The following is a 20621-nucleotide window of genomic DNA, read 5'->3' as shown; positions in this document are numbered from 1 at the left end:
ATCTTGTATTGTTTTCAGTTATGAAATACATGGTTGGAGTGGGCACCATATTTATTTTAGTACCCTAGGTCTCTAAAGGTCTTAATCCAGTCCTGATCAAACAGACCAATGGCTGACTGTGCTAAGCTTTTCTTGGGAGAAATATCAAGAGGGAGGCAAACCTGTAGTCATAAATGCTGTTCGGTGAGCATGAAGTGGAGCAGAGAGAATGGGCATGTACTAAGGAAGATGCTATTCGGGCCAGGATGGAATAGGCACTATGAATTCCATTCACTAGACCCTATTGTTTTTATATTTCATGTTGGCCAATGCCCATCTATACATGCATTCTTCCTGCTGTATTATTATTATTATTATTTGAGATGGAGTCTCACTCTGTCACCCAGGCTGGAGTGAAGTAGTCTGATCTTGGCTCACTGCAACCTCTGCCTCCCAGGTTCAAGCAATTCTGCCTCAGCCTCCCGAGTAGCTGGGACTACAGGTGCCCACCACCACACCCAGTTGTGGGTTTTTTTGTAATTTTAGTAGAGATGGGGTTTCACCATGTTGGCTAGGCTGGTCTCAAACTCCTGACCTCAATGATCCTCCCGTCTCAGCCTCCCAAAGTGCTGGGATTACACGCTTGCACCACTGTGCCCAGCCTCCTGCTGTTTTATTAAAACCACTCATTGGACTACAGTCAATCACCTCACTTCTAGATTTTTGTCTCTGTAGCTTTCGTATATCCAGAGATCATCCATTTTGAAGACTAGTGCCCTAGGAACTCTATTACTTGATGTCACTCAAAGATGTAATCCATGCTTCTCAAGCCATGCTGGGCTCACAAATTACCACATCTCATGAAAGTTCAGATTTTGATTCTGCAGTTTGAGGGTAGGGTTTGAGATTTTGCATTTCTGATAGGCTCCCAGATGCTGCTGGTGCTGCTGGTCCATGGACCACATTTTGAGTGGCAAGAGCCCAATATTCTTCCCTTGGGTTCCCGCAAGCATGCTTAGAGAAAAGTTCCTTTATATTTCCCTAAAATCAAGCCTTAGTATTGCAGACTGTCTCATTGTTTGTCAAGCTATATTGTAGCTAGAGTAATTTAAATCTTCCCTGGGGAGAATGTTACTCCACGTTTACTTATAGATAAAGAACTTCTATGATTATCCAAGGGACATCCCCATAACGCTGAGTATGTTAGACAGAAATACTGTCTTTGAAAGTTACCCAGCTGTGCAGCTGGTGGGGATGGTATGATGAGGAGTGAATGGCCCACAATCGTGTAGACCCTGGAAAAAAACTGGATTAAAGTGACTTTGCCTTATTCTGGCTCTGTAGGATACACATCAGAGTGAAACCACCCCCAGTGTGACTCTGAATTGCTTTTCTATTTTTGCTCTTAGGGATTTGGGAGCTTCACTGGAATTTTGCTTCATCTAAACTGTGATGCTCTACACTAACCACTTTTCCTAAAATATATTTCCTCTCCTTTCAGCTCTGTCTGATCTAGAGCTTGTGGCCCAGTCAATTATCATCATTTTTGCTGCCTATGACACAACTAGCACCACTCTCCCCTTCATTATGTATGAACTGGCCACTCACCCTGATGTCCAGCAGAAACTGCAGGAGATTGACGCAGTTTTACCCAATAAGGTAAGGGGATGATCCCCTGGAGAAGGAGGGAGAAGGTGAAGCCTCAGCAAGAATGCCTCCTCACCACTTGCCAGGACAATTTTTGCAAAAAGCGTAAGCATCAGTTCTTTCACTTACACTATGCAGAAAGGCTGTAAAGAGTAAAAACAAAGGGAGAATCGTAGGTAGTGGATGCTTCTTGCGTAAGTGTAAGATCTTTGTGAAACAGTGCTGGTTCTGCTGCATCCATTGTCTGTTACCAACATAACACCAAGTAAAAAATATCCAGAAATCTCAATGACAACTAGAAACAATCATTTATTGCTCACAAGTCTGGATAGTGAGCTCTGCTGATATTGGCTGGACTCGCTGTGGTCTGGCAGTGGTCTGATGGAACCTGGCCCTGGGTGCGCTGGGCAGGCTGACTCAGCTCTGCCTCACACTTCTCTCTGCTCCAGTCAAGTAGCTAGTGGTGAAGAAGCCAAGCTAGGACCCAGGGTGCCTGATGCCTGGGCCAAACACTTAACCTCTACAATATTATCTTCCAAATATAACACCAAATGCTAGCCACGTATTACCCACACTGTTTCCAGAATTCTGCCCAAATTGGAATTCTTTATGGTGTAACGAGATCTGGCCTTGGGGCTGGCCCTGGTTTGGCAGTGAGGTGAACACAAAGGAATGTTCATCTAAGTTCATAGTCCAGGCCTGAAGGAACAAGTGGGAAATTGTTCGAGAAAGACAGGATGGGGCTGCCCGGAGGGTTCGTATCCTGTTTACAACTCTCAGTAGCACTGAAATTGTGTGTCCTGTCCAGTTATAAAGTTCTTTTGTCATATTAGGGTTACAAAAGAACTAGTTCATCCCCAAACTATTTATAGGGTTTTTATATAACATAGTGTTACTCTCCACATTTTTTTTTTGCATGGAGTCTTGCTTCATCGCCCAGGCTGGACTGCAGTGGGGTGATCTCGGCTCACTGCTACCTCTGCCTCCAGGGTTCAAGTGATTCTCGTGCCTCAGCCACCTGAGTAGCTGGGATTACAGGCGTGCGCTACTATGCCCAGCTAATTTTTATAGTTTTGGTAGACACAGGGTTTCACCATGTTGGCCAGGCTGGTCTCAAACTCCTGACCTCAAGTGATCCACCCACCTTGGCCTCCCAAAGTGTTGGGATTACAGGCATGAGCCACCATGCCCGGCCTAAACAGGACTTTTCCATTTTAAATGCTTGTATGAAATAGAGGATTTGCTTTTTACATTTTCTTTTTCCTTGGTACAGATGCATAGCCTCTCTTTGGAAAGGTGACACTGGCTTTGGCATATTTTAGGTGATTCAAATGGCCATCGTCTATTAGTCATGTTTGTTCGCCCAAGAAAGAAAAAACACGAAATGGTAATGTCAAGGATTTCAGTCTCTGTGTAAGTGATTGTGCCAAATTCATAACTCCTCCACACATCTCAATGGGCCATCGAGCACATCACTGGGTATGGAGAATTATTAAAATAATTTATAAATGCAACAATCTTTTACCAGAATGAATTATTCTCTGGAGCTCCTAACACTTCAATAGTACTGCATGGACTAAGTTGAAAGTTAATTCCCAATCTCAATTTATCCAAATCTGTTTCTTTCTTCCCAGGCACCTGTCACCTACGATGCCCTGGTACAGATGGAGTACCTTGACATGGTGATGAATGAAACGCTCAGATTATTCCCAGTTGTTAGTAGTTACGAGAGTCTGCAAGAAAGATATTGAAATCAAAGGAGTGTTCATTCCCAAAGGGTTAGCAGTGATGGTTCCAATCTATGCTCTTCACCATGACCCAAAGTACTGGACAGAGCCTGAGAAGTTCTGCCCTGAAAGGTACAAGGCCCCTGGGAAAGGAGCCTTCCCTCAACCAGCCTGATTCAAGTATATTCTGCCTCTCTCGATGCACATGGCAATCATTTGAATATGTGCCTTTTCATTTTGGAAGTTTTTTATTACAAAATGATAACTGTTAAACTTTACAAACCATAGATTAAGAAACACCTTATAACAACCCTCATTAACTATGTAATGCCTGTCTTGTAGGCATTTTTCTATGCATACAGACATTTTTAAAAACTAGTATACTATCACATTTTATTTGAGTTTGAACTGCTGCTTACTTCATTTCAAAGTAAACCATTACCTATCTACTATCTTATGTTACTATGTATTTCTATATGAATAAGCTATAATTCATTTTGCCATAATGTTATTTTGAGTATATAAGCTTGTTATTCATTTCAGTTTTTCTTTGCTGTGCCCTTTAGCTCTCTGAATTTAGCACCACGTTTAGGACATGTTTCCACATTCCTTTTTCTTTCAACATTGCTTGCTGTTTTCCGTAATGTAACTGTGAAAGTGCAGGCTGAGATCCTGAGACATCCTCATCCCTGATGGTTCAAGCCACTTCATTGAGGACAGAGGGAAGCAGAGGTTCTCCTGGTCCTGTTTGTGTCTGCAGTCCTGTGCTGGCTCCCTTATACTCTCAGTTGTTGGTGACTCTTCCAAAGCAAAGTCACCTGCTTTCTAGACTTCTCAGAAGTTCTTCCTTGGAAGTGTTGGGCATGATATTCTGGGAATTCAGAGCCAAGGTCAGGCTTTGGGCACAACTTGCACTCTGGAAATAGTTGATATTTTCCCATTTTGGAAAGGAAAATTTGGAATGAACTTTGTAGGGCACTGGCTGGTGAGGCCTGGGATCTAGACTTTTATTGGCCCCTAACTATAAACTTCCCAATGGCAGGGACCTTGTCTTGTTAGGCATGCTGTCTCTACTGCTGGCACAGATTCTGTACATAATACTTGTTGGAAGAGCAAATCAGAATTGACCAATTTCTCTGTTTTCTGGAGTAGAGGACTTCTGTGTTTCCTCCATCTTGGCACTTCCACCTCCTGTGGCTGCACCAACACAAAATCAGAGACCACTCATTGTACTTCTCTTTGCATCATTCAGTCACCAAACAGATAGCAAGTGGTTACCGTGTGTCAGGAACTGGGCCAGGCAGTGAGAAATCCATATACTAAAAAAAGTCTGTTGTGAAGAATGTTTGACATACACATAGCTATATTCTATAGACACCAGGCTATAGAATAGTATTAATGCATCCCCCTGTGTTCATCACCTGTCTCAGTAGTCAATGCTGCATGTCAGCTGCCCTGTCCACACACCACCACAATCCTCTCTGTGACTACAATGTTATCTTGAAGAAATAACCTGTAAATATTTCAGAATTTTCTCTAAAATATAAGTAGTCTTTTAAAAACACATAACCACAAGGGCATTATCACTTTCCTCCATCAAAATTTTTTCACAATATAATCAAATATTGAGGAATCAAATTTGAATAAACATGGGTTTAACCTTCAAAAATTGTATAGCTGGCCAGGTGTGGTGGCTAACACCTGTAATCCCAACACTTTGGGAGGCCAAGGAGGTCCTCGCCTCCCAAAAGCCACCACACCCTGCATAATGTGTAGTTTTAATAGTTTTTATGTTTCATTAACTTGTTTTTATCTACTACTGTGAAAGTAGGTTCAGTAAGAAGAACAAGGACAGCATAGATCTTTACAGATACATACCTTTTGGAGCTGGACCCCAAAACTGCATTGGCATGAGGTTTGCTCTCACAAACATAAAACTTGCTGTCATTAGAGCACTGCAGAACTTCTCCTTCAAACCTTGTAAAGAGACTCAGGTCAGTAAACTTTCTTATAAATAATGTTTATTGGGAGTTTTTTAAACCGAGAAGTCTACATTTTTTAAAAATTATTGTTCATTTTTCAATAATTTGCTCTGTAGGACAAAGAATCTAATTGGAGCTATCCATAATGCTTAAAGATGAATCACTTCTGGAGTTCAAAATCTGTGGCTTTATAAAGACAGAACTATAAAGATCATCTAATGTCAATATAGATTAGCATGGTATAATTACGTTCAGTCTCTGTGAACTTGAGCAAATTTTAAATTCAGTTTCATGTCAACTGTAAAGATGAGGAAGTGTTTTGCACAATCATGAAGTGCAATGATTACTTTGTCAGGACTTTTGAATGGTGCTCTCCTCCACTAGAACTTGCAGAAGCTTTCTCATGACAGTGTTTCTCAACCACTAGCTGTACATTGGAATCACTGGGGAGCTTCAAAAATTCATGATGCCTGGATCATTTCACAAATTCTAAACTAATTTGCCCAGAGTTGTGGCTTTAAAAGCTCTCCCATTGGTCCTCATGTGAAGCCAATGTTGGGAATCACTAATTTAAGGCATTTCTGCCAGATAGAAAAGATGCTTACAGTCCAAGGCCATCCTGACCATTTGACCTTATCTTCCAGGAGCACTGCTTCGCTGCTTCATACAAGCTGTGCATCTTTTCAACCCAATAATAGCTCTATGAATGTTCTTCTTTTCCTTCTCATTATGTTCCTATCCCACAAGTCCTGCATCAATTCCCCAAGCCACTCTAAGAAACCTTCCCCATCGAGTACAGGGCCAGTTATTCTTCTGCTTTGTTACTGTTTATTGCAGGCTGTTATCATCACCTAATCTTATACTTTTCATTAAACCACTCAGTTTTATTCTACAAGTCTTTTCTCTATCCTAAGAATTTCTCCTCTCTGCCCCATTTATGTTGTTTTGTTTTAATTCTTTCATAAAAGTCCAATAGTGTCTTGCAGAGGACATTATCCATTGCAGGCATTCCACACATGTTTAAGGAGTGAGTTTCAGTTGATTTGGAGTTCTTGGATACAAGTTTTAAGCTGTTTAATTTTTAAATTTAATATGTGACATTTGTATATTTGAGTGTGTATGTCTGTCTGCAGGAAAAACATTCATGCCATTTGAAATTTTAAAATAATGAGTCACATTAATAGAAAGATATGGAATCCTTTCTCTGAAGAACTTAATGAACACTTGTCATTTATTTATATCGAGCAAGGCCCTATAAGCCTTATTTCTAGGACTTGTGCATTTACTATGCAACTCCTATTCTAAAGTAGGCTTTGTGCATGGGAAGGAAGAAGAATAGATAGGGTTTCAATCTTATTTGTGGCTTTAGGGAAGCTGTACATCCATCCTCTAAGTGTGTACAGACAGGGGCTCAACTCTGAATAAAAGCAGGTCTCTGGCACACATGGGATGGGGTGATACTCCCTGGCAATTTCCCAAGCATCTACTAGCTGGCACTTTTCAATTTCCATGACAATTTGCCTGCCCTTCACTTAACTGACATCAGAACATTTCTCTGCTGGCTGCTCCCCTGACACTGAAGAAGTGACTTGGTGAGAATGAGGGCTCAAAGTATTAGTCAAAACACTATAGGCCTTGAGAAGCTTACCATTTGCATTTCCTTTGGAAATCAAGAGAAGAAGTAAAAAACAAAAGCATAATGCTTCTTGAAGGTCTCTTCCCATCATTACACTGGATGGGTTCAGTTGGAAGGAGTTAGTGAATGCTTAATAAGTTGAAGACTGTCCATATAATTGAAATATATAACACCTACTGAGGATTACCTTGCAAGTTTCATCATATACAAAATTAACTCTATATGGCTTTTCCAAAATAGTTTAACATAATGCCTAATAATCTGGATTTGATTTTTTAAAATATCTCTTTGCTTAAAATTTAAATAAAAAGGAACAGAAGCCAGTATGAACAATCTCAAGCCTGGCACAGAATAGATACTCAATAAATATTTTGTTAAATGATGAATGGTAAATGCTTTCACTATCCAATCTTCACAGAGCTAACTGAACAAGTACAAATAAACCAACATGTATGGTGCTGAAAGTAGTTTTTTTTTTAGTCATTGCAAAGCATTACCCTTGATGTCATCTTTTTTATTTTGCTTCTATCTTTTCTTCATTTGCTTCATTGTTTCTGAATATTCTTGTTTAACTTTTGCAGATCCCACTGAAATTAGACAATCTACCAATTCTTCAACCAGAAAAACCTATTGTTCTAAAAGTGCACTTAAGAGATGGGATTACAAGCGGACCCTGACTTTCCCTAAGGACTTCCACTTTGTTCAAGAAAGCTGTATCCCAGAACACTAGACACTTCAAATTGTTTTGTGAATAAAACTCAGAAATGAAGATGAGCTTAATTAACCTAGTGTACTGGGTGAATAATTAGAAATTCTCTACATTCATTGAGCTCTCATTGTCTGGGTAGAGTATTACACGTTGCATACTACGAAGCAGGTGACAAATCAATGCCAAATAAGTACAGTCATCTTCTCTAGTTCTCATAAGACTATCTCCCCGCCACCTATAGTTAGTACCCTCAAGTCCTCCTGAGCTGTGATCAGAGAATAAACATTTCTCAACAATTTTACCAACAATTTTTAATGAAAAGGAAAATTATACTTGTGATTCTCATAGTGACATTTATATTACATGTTCCATTTGTGATATTCTATAATAAGTATTATATTGAGAAAGTCAATAAACACCTCTTTACAAAACTGTTATCTGATGTCTTCCTGCATATTAAGGATGAATCTACAGAATTAGATCAATAAGGATCAACAAATAAATATTTTTGGTCATTATAATTGCTGGTTCTGTGGGGTCTTCTACAGGACTCTAACTTGATTATTAATCTAGGTGTGAGTTAAACCACTGTGACTTTGCCCATTTTTTAGAAAACATATTCGTAGTTTCATTGGGCCTCTTTTGAAGCGCATATTTTGGTAACATTCAACTTAGGAACTTATTTTTACATTATTAGTTTTGATTTAATGTTATATCTCATCTCACCTGATAGTGCTGGAAGGCAGGGAACATGTTTTCCTGTACTTGTTCTATTTCACCTTTAACTCCCAAATGTTTTAACATAATGAACACCGAATAAAATGTGGTTTATTAGTCACTGATTGGGCAACAAAGCTAAAGGCATTCATCAGTTTCAGCTGGTATCAGAGGCTGCACAGAGTTCTTCCTTTTCCTTTTCTGCTTCATCCCAAAGAAATGGGGCTATATATTCCCAAATTTTCAAAATAATGTTGATATTTTGACCTCCTCCCATGGCTCATAAATGCTCTCAATGGCATCTAGAGTAGTAAATCCTTTCCAGAAGGCTTTCAATTGACTTTGCCCAGATCCATCAGAGGAATTACTATCTATGGTGGCTGTAGCCTTATGAAATGTATTTCTTAAATAATAAGACTTGAAAGTTAAAATTACTCTTTTATCCACAGCTGCAGAATGGATGTTTTGTTAGTAGGCATTAAAGCAACAATAATCTTTTTGTCATCTTCATCGGAGCTCTTGAGTGACTAAATGTATTATCAATGAGCAGTGACATTTTGTTTTGTTTGTTTCTCTTTTATTTTATTTTAGGTTTCAGGATACATGTGCAGAACATGCAGGTTTGTTACATAGGTAAAGGGGTGCCATGGTTTGCTGCACCTATCAACCTACCACCTAGGTATTAAGCCCCACATGCATTAGCTATTGGTCCTGATGCTCTGCCTCCCCCACCCGCTCCCAACAGGCGCCAGTGTGTGTTGTTCCGTGTGTCCATGTGTTCTCATTGTTCAACTCCCACTAATGAGTGAGAACTTGTGGTGTTTGGTTTTCTGTTCCTGTGTGTGTTTGCTGAGGAGGATGGCTTCCAGCTTCATCCATGTCGCTGCAAAGGACATGATCTCATTCCTTTTTATGGCTGCATAGTATTCCATTGTGTATATGTACCACATTTTCTTTATTCAGTCTATCATCGACGGGCATTTGGGCTGATTCCAAATCTTTGCTATTGTGAATAGTGCTGCAATAAACTGGCTAAGTCTACCTGAAGTCAATTGTTGTCTAATTTTATCTGTGTTGTAGACATTTTTAAAATCATCTCAAGAGGCTAGACCAGCACTATTTGCTTGGGAGTTGTGCTTATGTAAAGAAATGTGACTAGTAACAGATATAAGGTTTAAAAAGAAAAAAAGTGAAATTAATAGTAATATGATAACTCTAGTTTGCATAATGCTTATGAGCCACGAACCTAGGTTTAAAGGCAAGTAATTAAATAAACCAAATGACCATAAGGAATTAGTTGAGACAGGTTGTAACCATGTGGCCAGTTTTTCTTATTTTGTGCATATGGGTCTCCACTTTTCCAGAGTGAGGACTAAGCCCTGATTTTTTTCATCTTGCCCAAATTCCTATCCACAGGGTCTAGGGAGTCATGCCTTACAAACCATAAATTCTCATCAGATGGGTTTTATTTAACCCTATATATCGTGACTTACTTTCCAATCTGACTCTGGCATAACATTACGTGACAAAGAAGAAACTCAAAATATTTTACCCCAAAACATGTTTCTTTGCCGTATCTTGAAATGGTCCTGCAAAGCTGTCCTTTGTGGGGGGAAAATTTGCATCTGTAAAGAATCTCTTTTCATCATGTAGCTAGATCTTTTTCTTCCAGGCCCCCCCAATCCTGAAGAGATGAAGTAAGAGTCTAACACCTTTTAAAGGTCTGAATGGGAAATATTTGTCATCTATTGTCTCTAAGGGCAGTCACTGTAAGACTTCAAAAGAACCCTGATCTCCACAACCTGTTTTTTTTTTTAATCTTAACCTGAACATTTCCTTTCTATTGATCCCAGGTCTTTGGACAAACTCAACCAATTGTCAGTCAGAAAATATTTAAATTTACTTATAGCCTGGAAGCACACACACCCCCAACAAGCCACTTTGAGTTGTCCCACCTTTCTGAACCAAACTAATGTATTTCTGAAATGTATTTGATTGATGTCTCATGCCTCTCTAAAATGTATAAAACCAAGATGCACCCCTACTACCTTGGGCGTATGTTCTCAAGACCTCCTGAGGGCTGTGTCACAGGACATGCTCACTAATATTTGACTCAGAATAAATCTCTTCAAATATTTTACAGAGTTTGACTCTTTTCATCAACAAGAGGAAATTACCCTAATATAGCATGTAGTATTAGCAATAATGTTACTGGAAAGGGGTCCCAATCCAGACCCCAAAAGAGGGTTCTTGGATCACTCATGAGAAAGAATTCAGGGCAAATCCATAGAGTAAAGTGAAAGCAAGTTTATTAAGAAGTAAAGGAATAAAAAATGGCTACTCCACAAGCAGAACAGCAGCATAGGCTCCTCCTTGGCTATTTTTATGTTATTTCTTGATTATATGCTAAACAAGGGGGATTATTCATGAGTTTTCCATGAAAGCGGTGGGTAATCCCCAGAACTGAGGGTTCCTTCCCTTCCTAGACCATATAGGGAAACTTTCTGACATGGCCATGTCAATTGTAAACTCTCATGGCACTGGTGGGAGTGTCTTTTAGCATGCCGATGCATTATAATTAGCATATCATGATCAGTGAGGATGACCAGAGGTCATCTTCCATCGCCATTTTGGTTTTGGTGGGTTTTGGCCAGCTTTTTTTTCACATGCTGTTTTGTTTTGGTTTGGGGGGTTTTTTTGGAGACAGGGTCTCACTCCATCACCAAGCCTAGAATGCAGTAGTGCAATCTCAGCTCATTGCAACCTCTGTCTCCCAGGGTTCAAGGAATTCTCGTGCCTCACCCTCACCGCCACCCCCGCCGCCCCGAGTAGCTGAGACTATAGGCATGCACCACCACACCTGGCTAATTTTTGTATTTTTAGTAGAGATGGGGTTTCACCATGTTGGTCAGGCTAGTCTGGAAATCCTGATCTCAGGTGATCCTCACACCTCGGCCTCCCAAATTGCTGGGATTACAGACATGAGCCACCGTGCCTGGCTTCACCTGCTATTCTTTTAGAGTTGTAATGTGTTGCTTGTCTTTTCCTCTTAACAAGTATTTTATTGCTTTTATTGAGCAAATGAAAGCAATGATCAAAACAGTGCTAGTGAAAGAATGTTATTCTGTCTTCCCAAACTGGAGGGTAGACACTCATTTTTTTAATTTAAATAGTTATTTAATTTTTATTTGGAAATATATATTCACAAAAGTTGCCCCAAAAATGTACAGAGATGTGTCATGTACTCTTCATTCTGTTTCCCCCAATGTTAATGTCTTCCATAACTGTGTATATAGTATATTCCTATTACTCTAGTAATAAGAAATTGACATTGATATAATCCACAGGGCTTTAGTCAGATTTCACCAGTTTTATGAGCCCTCATTTGTGTGTATGTGTGTGTGTGTGTGTAGCTTTATGCAAATTCATCACATGTGTAGATTTGCATAATGCCCAGAAGAATCAAGATACAGAACTGCCCCATCGGCGTGTGACCCTTCTGATTCTCACCTGCTATTCTTTTATAGTCACAATGTGTAGCTTAACTTTTCTTTTTCACAAGATTTTTTCATTGCTTTTATCAAGCAAAACTTTATTTTAAGGGGACCAATTTATCAATTTTTCCTGTTATGAATTGTGTTCTTGGTATTGAGTCTGAAAATTCTTTGTGTATCGCACCCCACCCCCGATGTTTTTGTTGTTTTTCTAAAAGTTACATAGTTTTATCCTTTACATTTAAGTCTATGATTCATTCTGCATTAATTTTTGTATAAGGTATCAGGTTTAGATCAAGGTTCGTTTCTTGGGGCTTATGGCTGTTCATTGTTCCAACACCATTTCTGGAAAGGCTATCCTTCCTCCACTGAATTGCTTTTGCACCACTATCAAAAATCAGTTGGGCCGGGCATGGTGGCTCACACTTGTAATCCTAGCACTATGCGAGGTTGAGGCAGATGGATCACTTGACATCAGGAGTTCGAGACCAGCCTGGCCAACATGGTGAAACCCCATCTCTACTAAAAATACAAAATTAGCTGGGCGTGGTGGCGCATGCCTATAGTCCCAGCTACTCAGGAGGCTGAGGCAGAAGAATCGCTTGAACCCAGAAGGTGGAGGTTGCAGTAAGCCAAGCTCAAGCCACTGCACTCCAACCTGGGTGACAGAGCAAGACTCTATCTTTAAAAAAAAAAAAAAAAATCAGGCCAGGCACGGTGGCTCACGCCTATAATCCCAGCATTTTGGGAGGCTGAGGCAAGCGGATCACGAGGTCAGGAGTTGGAGACCAGCATGACCAACATGGTGAAATCCCGTCTCTACTGAAAAATACGAAAATTAGCCAGGCATGGTGGTGTGCACCTGTAATCCCAGCTACTCAGGAGGCTGAGGCAGGAGAAATGCTTGAACCAGGGAGGCGAAAGTTGCAGTGAGCCAAGATCGCGCCATTGCACTTCAGCGTGGGCGACAGAGCAAGACTCCGTCTCAAAAAGAAAAAAAAAATCAGCTGGGCCTATTTGTGTGCATCTACTTCTCATTCTCTATTGTGATCACAGCGTCTTGACTATAGCAGCTGCATAGTAAGTCGTAACATTATTGACAGTGATTTCTCCCACTTCATTTATTTTTTTCAGAAATATTTTATCTATTGTTGGTCCTTTGACTTTCTATACAATTCAGAATAAACATCGATATCTAAAAATAAACTTACTGAAATTTTGATACAAATTGAAATAAACTTACAGATCAATATGAAATAAATCTATATCTTTACTATGTACAATCTTGACCTTATGAACACAGGATACCTCTCCATTTCCTTTCCTTCCTTTCTTCCTCTCATGTACATTTTGTAGTTTCAGGATAGTGAGATGTTTTGTTAGGTTTATACCTAAAGTCTTTAATTGGAGGGGTTATAAATCATATAGCATTTATAATGTGTTTTCACATATTCATTGCTGTCATGTAGAAATGTGTTTGACTTTTTATGTGTTGATCTTGTATCTTACAATTGTGCTAAATTCACCTATTTTTTTTGTTTTGTTTTGTTTTGTTTTGAGTCTTACTCTTTTGCCCAGGCTGGAGTGCAGTGGTGCGATCTTGGCTCATTGCAACCTCTGCCTCCCGGGTTTAAGCAATTCTCCTGCCTCAGCTTCCCGAGTAGCTGGGACTACAGGCATGCACCACCACACCTGGCTAATTTTTGTATTTTTAGCAGAGACGGATTTCACCATGGTAGCCAGGCTGGTCTCAAACTCCTGGCCTCAAGTGATCCACCCACCTCAGCCTCCCAGAGTGCTGGGATTACAGGCATGAGCCACTAATCTGCCCCATCGGTGTGTGACCCTTCTGATTCTCACGCTGCACCCGGCCTGAATTCATTTTTTTATTCCAGAGTTCCCCTTGCATATTCTTTGAGTGTTGAGATGCTCCTGATCATACTCTAGTGTGGAGATGTGTTCTTGAGAAACCTGAGACAGAAAGTAGAGAAGGGCAAGCCCCTCACTTTGAGAGTAAGTAGGAGCACAGCCATGGGGTTCTGAGCTGTAATGAGCCCCTCCAGCTGCCTGCCATGGAGCTGATATCCCCACTCTTGGGTTAGTCCAGTGACCAGACAAAAGCAGGGCTGTAGCGTTGTGACTACAATGGGCCACCCAAGAGGGGACGGCTCCCATGAGAAGACAGGGAAGCAGTGTGGCGTCGGGAGTCAGGGGGATTATTTTCTCCTCTGTTCACAGAAGCCTAAATTTATTCATCTGCTAAATTGTCACCATGGATATTCTGGAAGAAAAATAAATTTTCTAGATGTAGTACCTACATCAACAGCATCAGCACTACTTGGGATTTATTAAAAATGTAAATTCAGAGTTTTTGAATCAGAAACTCTGAATCAGAAACCCTGGAACTAGGGCCCAGCCAACTGCTTTAACATGACCTTCAGATGATTCTAATGTGTACTCATGTTTGAGAATCGCTGCTGTAGAAGAGCATGAGAACAAGGAAGTAACATGAAAGAATTTAAATGCAAAGGAAATGGAAAATGAAGACTCAATGAAGTAGGAGTTAAAGTGAGTGTAGCGTTCAGTGAAGAAAGTGTTTCAAAAAGGAAGGCATAATCAACTTTGTCAAAGGCTGTTGGGTACATTGAAAATTGGCCATTGATCGCTTCTTGGCCTTTTGGCTAAGAGCAAGTGAAAATTGGCCATTGAATGTGGCCACAAGGAGGCCATTTGTGACAATCATACTAATGGTTTCCATAGATCGATGATGACAAAAGCCAACTGAAGTGAGCTCAGGAGAAAATGGAAGCAGAAAAAGTGGAAATAACAAGTAAAGAAAACTGTTTCGGCCGGGCACGGAGGCTCACGCCTGTAATCCCAGCACTTTGGGAGGCCGAGGCGGGCGGATCACGAGGTCAGGAGATCGAGACTATCCTGGCTAACACGGTGAAACCCCGTCTCTACTAAAAATACAAAAAATTAGCCAGGCATGGTGGTGGGCGCCTGTAGTCCCAGCTACTCGGGAGGCTGAGGCAGGAGAATGGCGTGAACCCAGGAGGCGGAGCTTGCAGTGAGCAGAGATTGCATCACTGCACTCCAGCCTGGGCAACAGAGCAAGACTCCATCACACACACAAAAAAAGAAAACTGTTTCAAGGAATTCTTCTGTAAGACTGTTTAGACCATGGGTGGACGTCCAATCTTTTGGCTTCCCCAGGCTGCACTGGAAGAAGAATTGTCTTGGGCCACACATAAAATACACTAAAACTAATGACAGCTGATGAGCTAAAAAATAAATAAATAAAAGTTAAAATCTCATAATTTTTTTTTATACTTTAAGTTCTAGGGTACATGTGCACAACGTGCAGGTTTGTTACATATGTATACATGTGCCATGTTGGTGTGCTGCACCCATTAACTCGTCATTTACATTAGGTATATCTCCTAAAGCTATTCCTCCCCTCTCCCCCCACCCCACAACAGGCCCTGGTGTGTGATGTTCCCCTTCCTGTGTCCAGGTGTTCTCATTGTTCAATTCCCACCTATGAGTGAGAACATGCGGTGTTTGGTTTTCTGTCCTTGTGATAGTTTGCTGAGAATGATGGTTTCCAGCTTCATCGAAGTCCCTACAAAGGACATGAACTCATCATTTTTTATGGCTGCATAGTATTCTGTGGTGTATATGGGCCACATTTTCTTAATCCAGTCTATCATTGCTGGACATTTGGGTTGGTTCCAAGTCTTTGCTATTGTGAATAGTGCTGCAATAAACATACGTGTGCATGTGTCTTTATAGCAGCAGGATTTATAGTCCTTTGGGTATATACCCAGTAATGGGATGGCTGGGTCAAATGGTATTTCTAGTTCTAGATCCCTGAGGAATTGCCACACTGACTTCCACAATGGTTGAACTAGTTTACAGTCCCACCAACAGCGTAAAAGTGTTCCTATTTCTCCACATCCTCTCCAGCACCTGTGGTTTCCTGACTTTTTAATGATTGCCATTCTAACTGGTGTGAGATGACATCTCACTGTGGTTTTGATTTGCATTTCTCTGATGGCCAGTGATGATGAAAATGTTTTAAGAAAGTTTATGAATTTGTGTTGGGCCACATTCAAAGCCTTCCCGGGCCACATATGGGCTGCAGTACATGGGTTGAATGAGCTTGGTTTAGACTTTCCGGGATTGAGGGGAAGTTTCTTTTTAAGATGACAATCATAAAGGTATGTCTGTAGGCTGAGGTACTGATAAAGTAGACTGGGAAAATTTATAACGCAAAAGAGAGAAGAATAATTTCAAGAGCAAGATTATAAGACATCCTTGCAGATCAGATGGTTATGACGACCTGTGTTAGTCCTCCCCCATATTGCTAAACCCAAATAATCTTGTCTCCATTGGATGAATTCTACTACTGGCCTCTTCTTGGACTTATTCTGTGGACAATTTGGCAGTAAATGGATATGTGAGTAATAGTCTCCAAATCTGGTTCTTTAGTGCTCCCACTGATTCTGACATCTTCCCATCATCCCTTCAATAAGCCTTTTTTCTGCTTGTTTCATTCAGAGTCCATTTCTGTTGCTTGGAACCAATACCCACAACTAACACAAAATCTCAGGTCACCCTATTTTTTTTTTTCATTAAACACGTAAGATTACTGAGGCCTTGAGAGGTTAAGTAACTTACCACTGTTAGCAAGTGGCAGACTCTCCTCCAGATCATTCTGATTCCAAATCACAAGGCTAGAAACCCTCAAAGAACAGAAAGGTATTTTCAGCCTGTGAAATAATAAAAGTTAATATGTCTACCTGCTATGGCAAGTCCAACGTAGACCAAGGAAAAGCACAAGCAGATGTGTAAAAAATCTTAAGTTTCACAATGCAATTCCAAACATGTAGTCTACCACCTGGATCATACTAGGCACTCAACAAAGATTTGTTAAACACAACATGGATTACAAGAATTATGTTATATATTATTATGTATGTATACAAAATGTATTATTCTTTCCCTTATGAATTCTTACACACTGTGATTCATGGAACACTAAGGGTCTAAGAATATAACTTTTAGGGCCGGGTGCAGTAGCTCACGTCTGTAATCTCAGAACTTTGGGAGGCCAAGGTGGGCAGATCACCTGAGGTCAGGGGTTGAAGACCAGCCTGACCAACATGGTGAAACCCCGTCTCTACTAAAAATACAAAAATTAGCCAGGCGTGGTGGCACGCGCCTGTAATCCCAGCTACTCTGTAATACTCAGCTACTCCTGGCTGAGGCAGGAGAATCACTTAAACCTGGGAGGCGGAGGTTGCAGTGAGCCGAGATCGTGCCACTGCACTCCAGCCTAGGTGACAGAGAGAGACTCCATCGCAAAAAAAAAAAAAAAGAATACAACTTTTATATCATGCATCCTCCCTTTCAAACAGCCATCATTCACCATTTACTTCCCATGCTTCCAAAAGTAAGCAACACACTCCAATTTTAAACTCCATAAATACTCTCTGGTGGCATGTTTTATATATTTTTGTTAATAAAAATAATAATAGATAAGGGCCCTTATATCTTTATCTTGCCTTCTTTTTTTCAGGTTGTCAGTGACGTTTATATGTCTTCTTTCAAAGGGACTTTTTAAAAAGTTTTCCCTAATTCTCTAAAGATCTACTCAAATGTTCTCCACAGTGCTTGGATAACTGACACCAAGCTGGAATATTGGAATTGTGTGTTAAATGTGTTTTTCTTCCAGTAGTAAAACAGCATAAGGGAGCTAGCTCCCTGAAAAACTTTAGAGGTTTACATGAATTAATTTAAGGAGCTTATCGTATTCCACTCTACACTCGGGGCAACCACAATTGCAGTCGTTGAATGCACTGGGTGATAACATCTCTCCTCAGCACTCTTCTCAGAGCCTTAGCTACATCTTTATTCCGGAGAGTATAAATCAGAGGATTCAATGTGGGCGTAATGATGCTGTAGAACACAGAACCAACTTTGTTCTGCAATAGAGTGCGCTGGGACCTGGTTCTCATGTAGGAGAAGATGCAGGCACCAAACCAAAGAGAAACCACCGTGAGGTGGGAGCCACAAGTGGCAAAGGCATTTCTCTTGCTCCCAGATGAGTGCATCTGAATGACACTTTGAAGGATGAAGACATAGGATGTAGAAATCAGGAAGATGGGGAGGAGAAGGAGGAGAATGCTGCTGATGTACACTGTGGTCTCATACACAGTGATGTCGCCACATACCAACTTCACAACAGCTGGGAACTCACAGTAGAAGTGGTAGACTTTCTGAGGCCCACAGAAAGGGAAGTGCATCAAGATCGCCGTGTGAATTAGGGAGTTCACGGATGCCCCCAACCATGACATGACAGCCATCATCAGTCCCACCTTCTTGTTCATGAGCACAGCATAGCGCAGTGGATGACAGATGGCAACATAGCGGTCATAGGACATGACAGCTAAGAGAAAACATTCAGCACCACCTAGACACAAATAGAGGAAGTGCTGGGTTGCACAGCCCACTAAGGAGATAGATTTCTTGCCAGATAGGTAGTTGGTAGCCATCTTCAGGATGGTTGTGGAGACATGCATCAGATCCATGAGGGAGAGCTGGCTGAGCAGGAAATACGTTGGTGTATGAAGCTGGGGATCAATGCAGATGAGGAGAATGGTGAGGGCGTTGCCACTCACCGCAATAAGGAAGACCACCATGGTCAAGGAGAAAAGGAAAAGGTGGGTAAGGGAGTCATCGAAGAGCCCCTCAAGGATGAAGTCTGCCAGAGAGGTCTGATTCTTCTGCCACATTGTCCCCTTTCTCAATCCCTGAGGAAACAGAGAGTGGAGATAAAGGGTGTGACTGGAAATACTGGGGTCCAGCATACCCAAGGAAAAGCACCTTTTGATGGAGGACAGAACCTGTGAAAAAAAATTTCCGTTTCTAATTATTCAACCTCTCTAATTATTCAAATAACCTTTTTTTAAAAGAGAGCTTAGAAATCTGCCTTCACAAACATAATCACTCTGAAATTTCAGAATATCTGGACTCTATTATCAAACTTCAAGTCTCTTCTCGTTAAGAAAGATATATATGTGTGTGTGTATGTGTGTATGTATGTGTGTATATATTTATTCCCCATTTACTTCCTAGGCTTCCAAAACACACATATGTATACACACACACACACACACATATGTCTTTCTTAATGAGAAGAAACTTGAAGTTTGATACTTAATGGAATCTAGATATTCTGAGATTTCAGAGTGATCATGTTTGTGAAGGCAGATTTTTAAGCTCTCTCTCTCTATACAGACACACACACAGAGACAGTTTGGAGCAAAGCTTGGGAGCGTTGCTTATTTTATCAGTGAGGATTTTACTAGAAAAGCTATAACACTAAGAGATTTCTCTTATACAATTGTGGAAGCTGGTTAGGCAATCTATGCATGGCTGTTACCTTTGTGTCTGATGCTGGAACTTTAATTCCAGAGGGCAAGTAGTCAGGAAAAAAAAAAAAGTGGATATAAAGAGTGGCAGATCAAAGTCATGCTGGAACCCACAAGCATAAGCTGCAATCCCACAAAGGCAGACTGAAACCCACGTCAGTTCTTGTTGCCTCTGAAATTGGGGGTGTGGATATCCTGCAGAAGCTGGGGCGCCTCTTTTTTTTTTTTTTTTTTTTTTTTTTTTGAGTTGGAGTCTTGCTCTGTCTCCCAGGCTGGAATGCTGTGGCCCGATCTCGGCTCACTGCAAGCTCTGCCTCCCGGGTTCATGCCATTCTCTTGCCTCAGCCTCCCTAGTAGCTGGGACTACAGGCGCCTGCCACCACACCCGGCTAATTTTTTGTATTTTTAGTAGAGACGGGGATTTCACCGTGTTCGACAGGATGGTCTCCATCTCCTGACCTCGTGATCCCCCCGCCTCGGCCTCCCAAAGTGCTGGGATTACAGGCGTGAGCCACCGCACCCGGCCGCTGGGGCGCTTCTTAATGGCCAGATTAAAAATGCACACACCTGGCCGGGCGCGGCGGCTCACGCCTGTAATCCCAGCACTTTGGGAGGCCGAGGCAGGTGGATCACGAGGTCATGAGATGGAGACCATCCTGGCTAACACGGTGAAACCCCGTCTCTACTAAAAATACAAAAAATTTGCCGGGCATGGTGGCGGGCGCCTGTAGTCCCAGCTACTCGGGAGGCTGAGGCAAGAGAATGGTGTGAACCCAGGAAGCGGAGCTTGCAGTGAGTGGAGATCGCATCACTGCACTCCAGCCTGGGCAACAGAGCAAGACTCCGTCTCAAAAAAAAAAAAAAAAAAAAAAAAAAAACGAATGCACACACCTGACCCAGAAGTCAGAAAAACTAAAAGAGAATCCAAGGGAAGGCCTTTTGAAGACAATCTGGTTGGCAACACGTTTTGGTGCTGGGGCAGTGTCCTCCAGGATGTGAAATATACTCTAAATCTGCATCCAATTTATGCTGCTCTTCCTCCCATAGCAAGATTCATGGAACCAGAAATCACCAGGTAGAAGAGAGAATGAATCCTCTCACTATAGCCCCCATAACTGTGACCCACCAGCACAATTTTAGCTTTCTATCCCTTCACTTTTAGCTTTTGCTGTTTTAGAGGTCTTAGTTCCAAAGGGAGAAATTCTTCCACCAGGTGTCACAACAATAATCCCATTTTCTGATAGTTAAGACTGCCACCATGCCACTTGGGGCTCCTCACAGAACTGAATCA

The 20621-nt window shown here is 41.2% G+C and overlaps 2 protein-coding genes across 2 annotated transcripts in view; one reads left to right on the top strand and one right to left on the bottom strand.

Moving 5' to 3' along the window:
• CYP3A43 (cytochrome P450 family 3 subfamily A member 43) overlaps nt 1-10628 on the top strand; it is a 46984-nt gene extending 36356 nt beyond the window's left edge. Inside the window, 5 exon segments of the mRNA XM_019031807.4 lie at nt 1481-1638; nt 3261-3346; nt 3348-3485; nt 5185-5347; nt 7553-10628. Coding sequence (XP_018887352.2) covers nt 1481-1638; nt 3261-3346; nt 3348-3485; nt 5185-5347; nt 7553-7648 — 641 coding nt within the window. The 3' untranslated portion in view covers nt 7649-10628.
• A 6626-nt stretch (nt 10629-17254) lies between these two features.
• On the bottom strand, nt 17255-18702 carry OR2AE1 (olfactory receptor family 2 subfamily AE member 1). The gene has a single exon (XM_055393128.2). It carries the CDS (start codon nt 18689-18691, stop codon nt 17717-17719), a length of 975 nt encoding a protein of 324 aa, XP_055249103.1. The 5' UTR covers nt 18692-18702; the 3' UTR covers nt 17255-17716.
• Nucleotides 18703-20621: the final 1919 nt, after the last annotated feature.

The sequence above is a fragment of the Gorilla gorilla genome, chromosome 6 (genome assembly GCF_029281585.2).
Source record: "Gorilla gorilla gorilla isolate KB3781 chromosome 6, NHGRI_mGorGor1-v2.1_pri, whole genome shotgun sequence".
NCBI lineage: Eukaryota > Metazoa > Chordata > Mammalia > Primates > Hominidae > Gorilla > Gorilla gorilla.
Note: the sequence above shows the minus strand (reverse complement) of the source record. Positions and strands in the feature narration are given on the sequence as shown.

Excerpts from the sequence above, each read along its gene's own strand:
- OR2AE1 (XM_055393128.2), bottom strand. The coding sequence starts at position 18,691 with ATGTGGCAGAAGAATCAGACCTCTCTGGCAGACTTCATCCTTGAGGGG.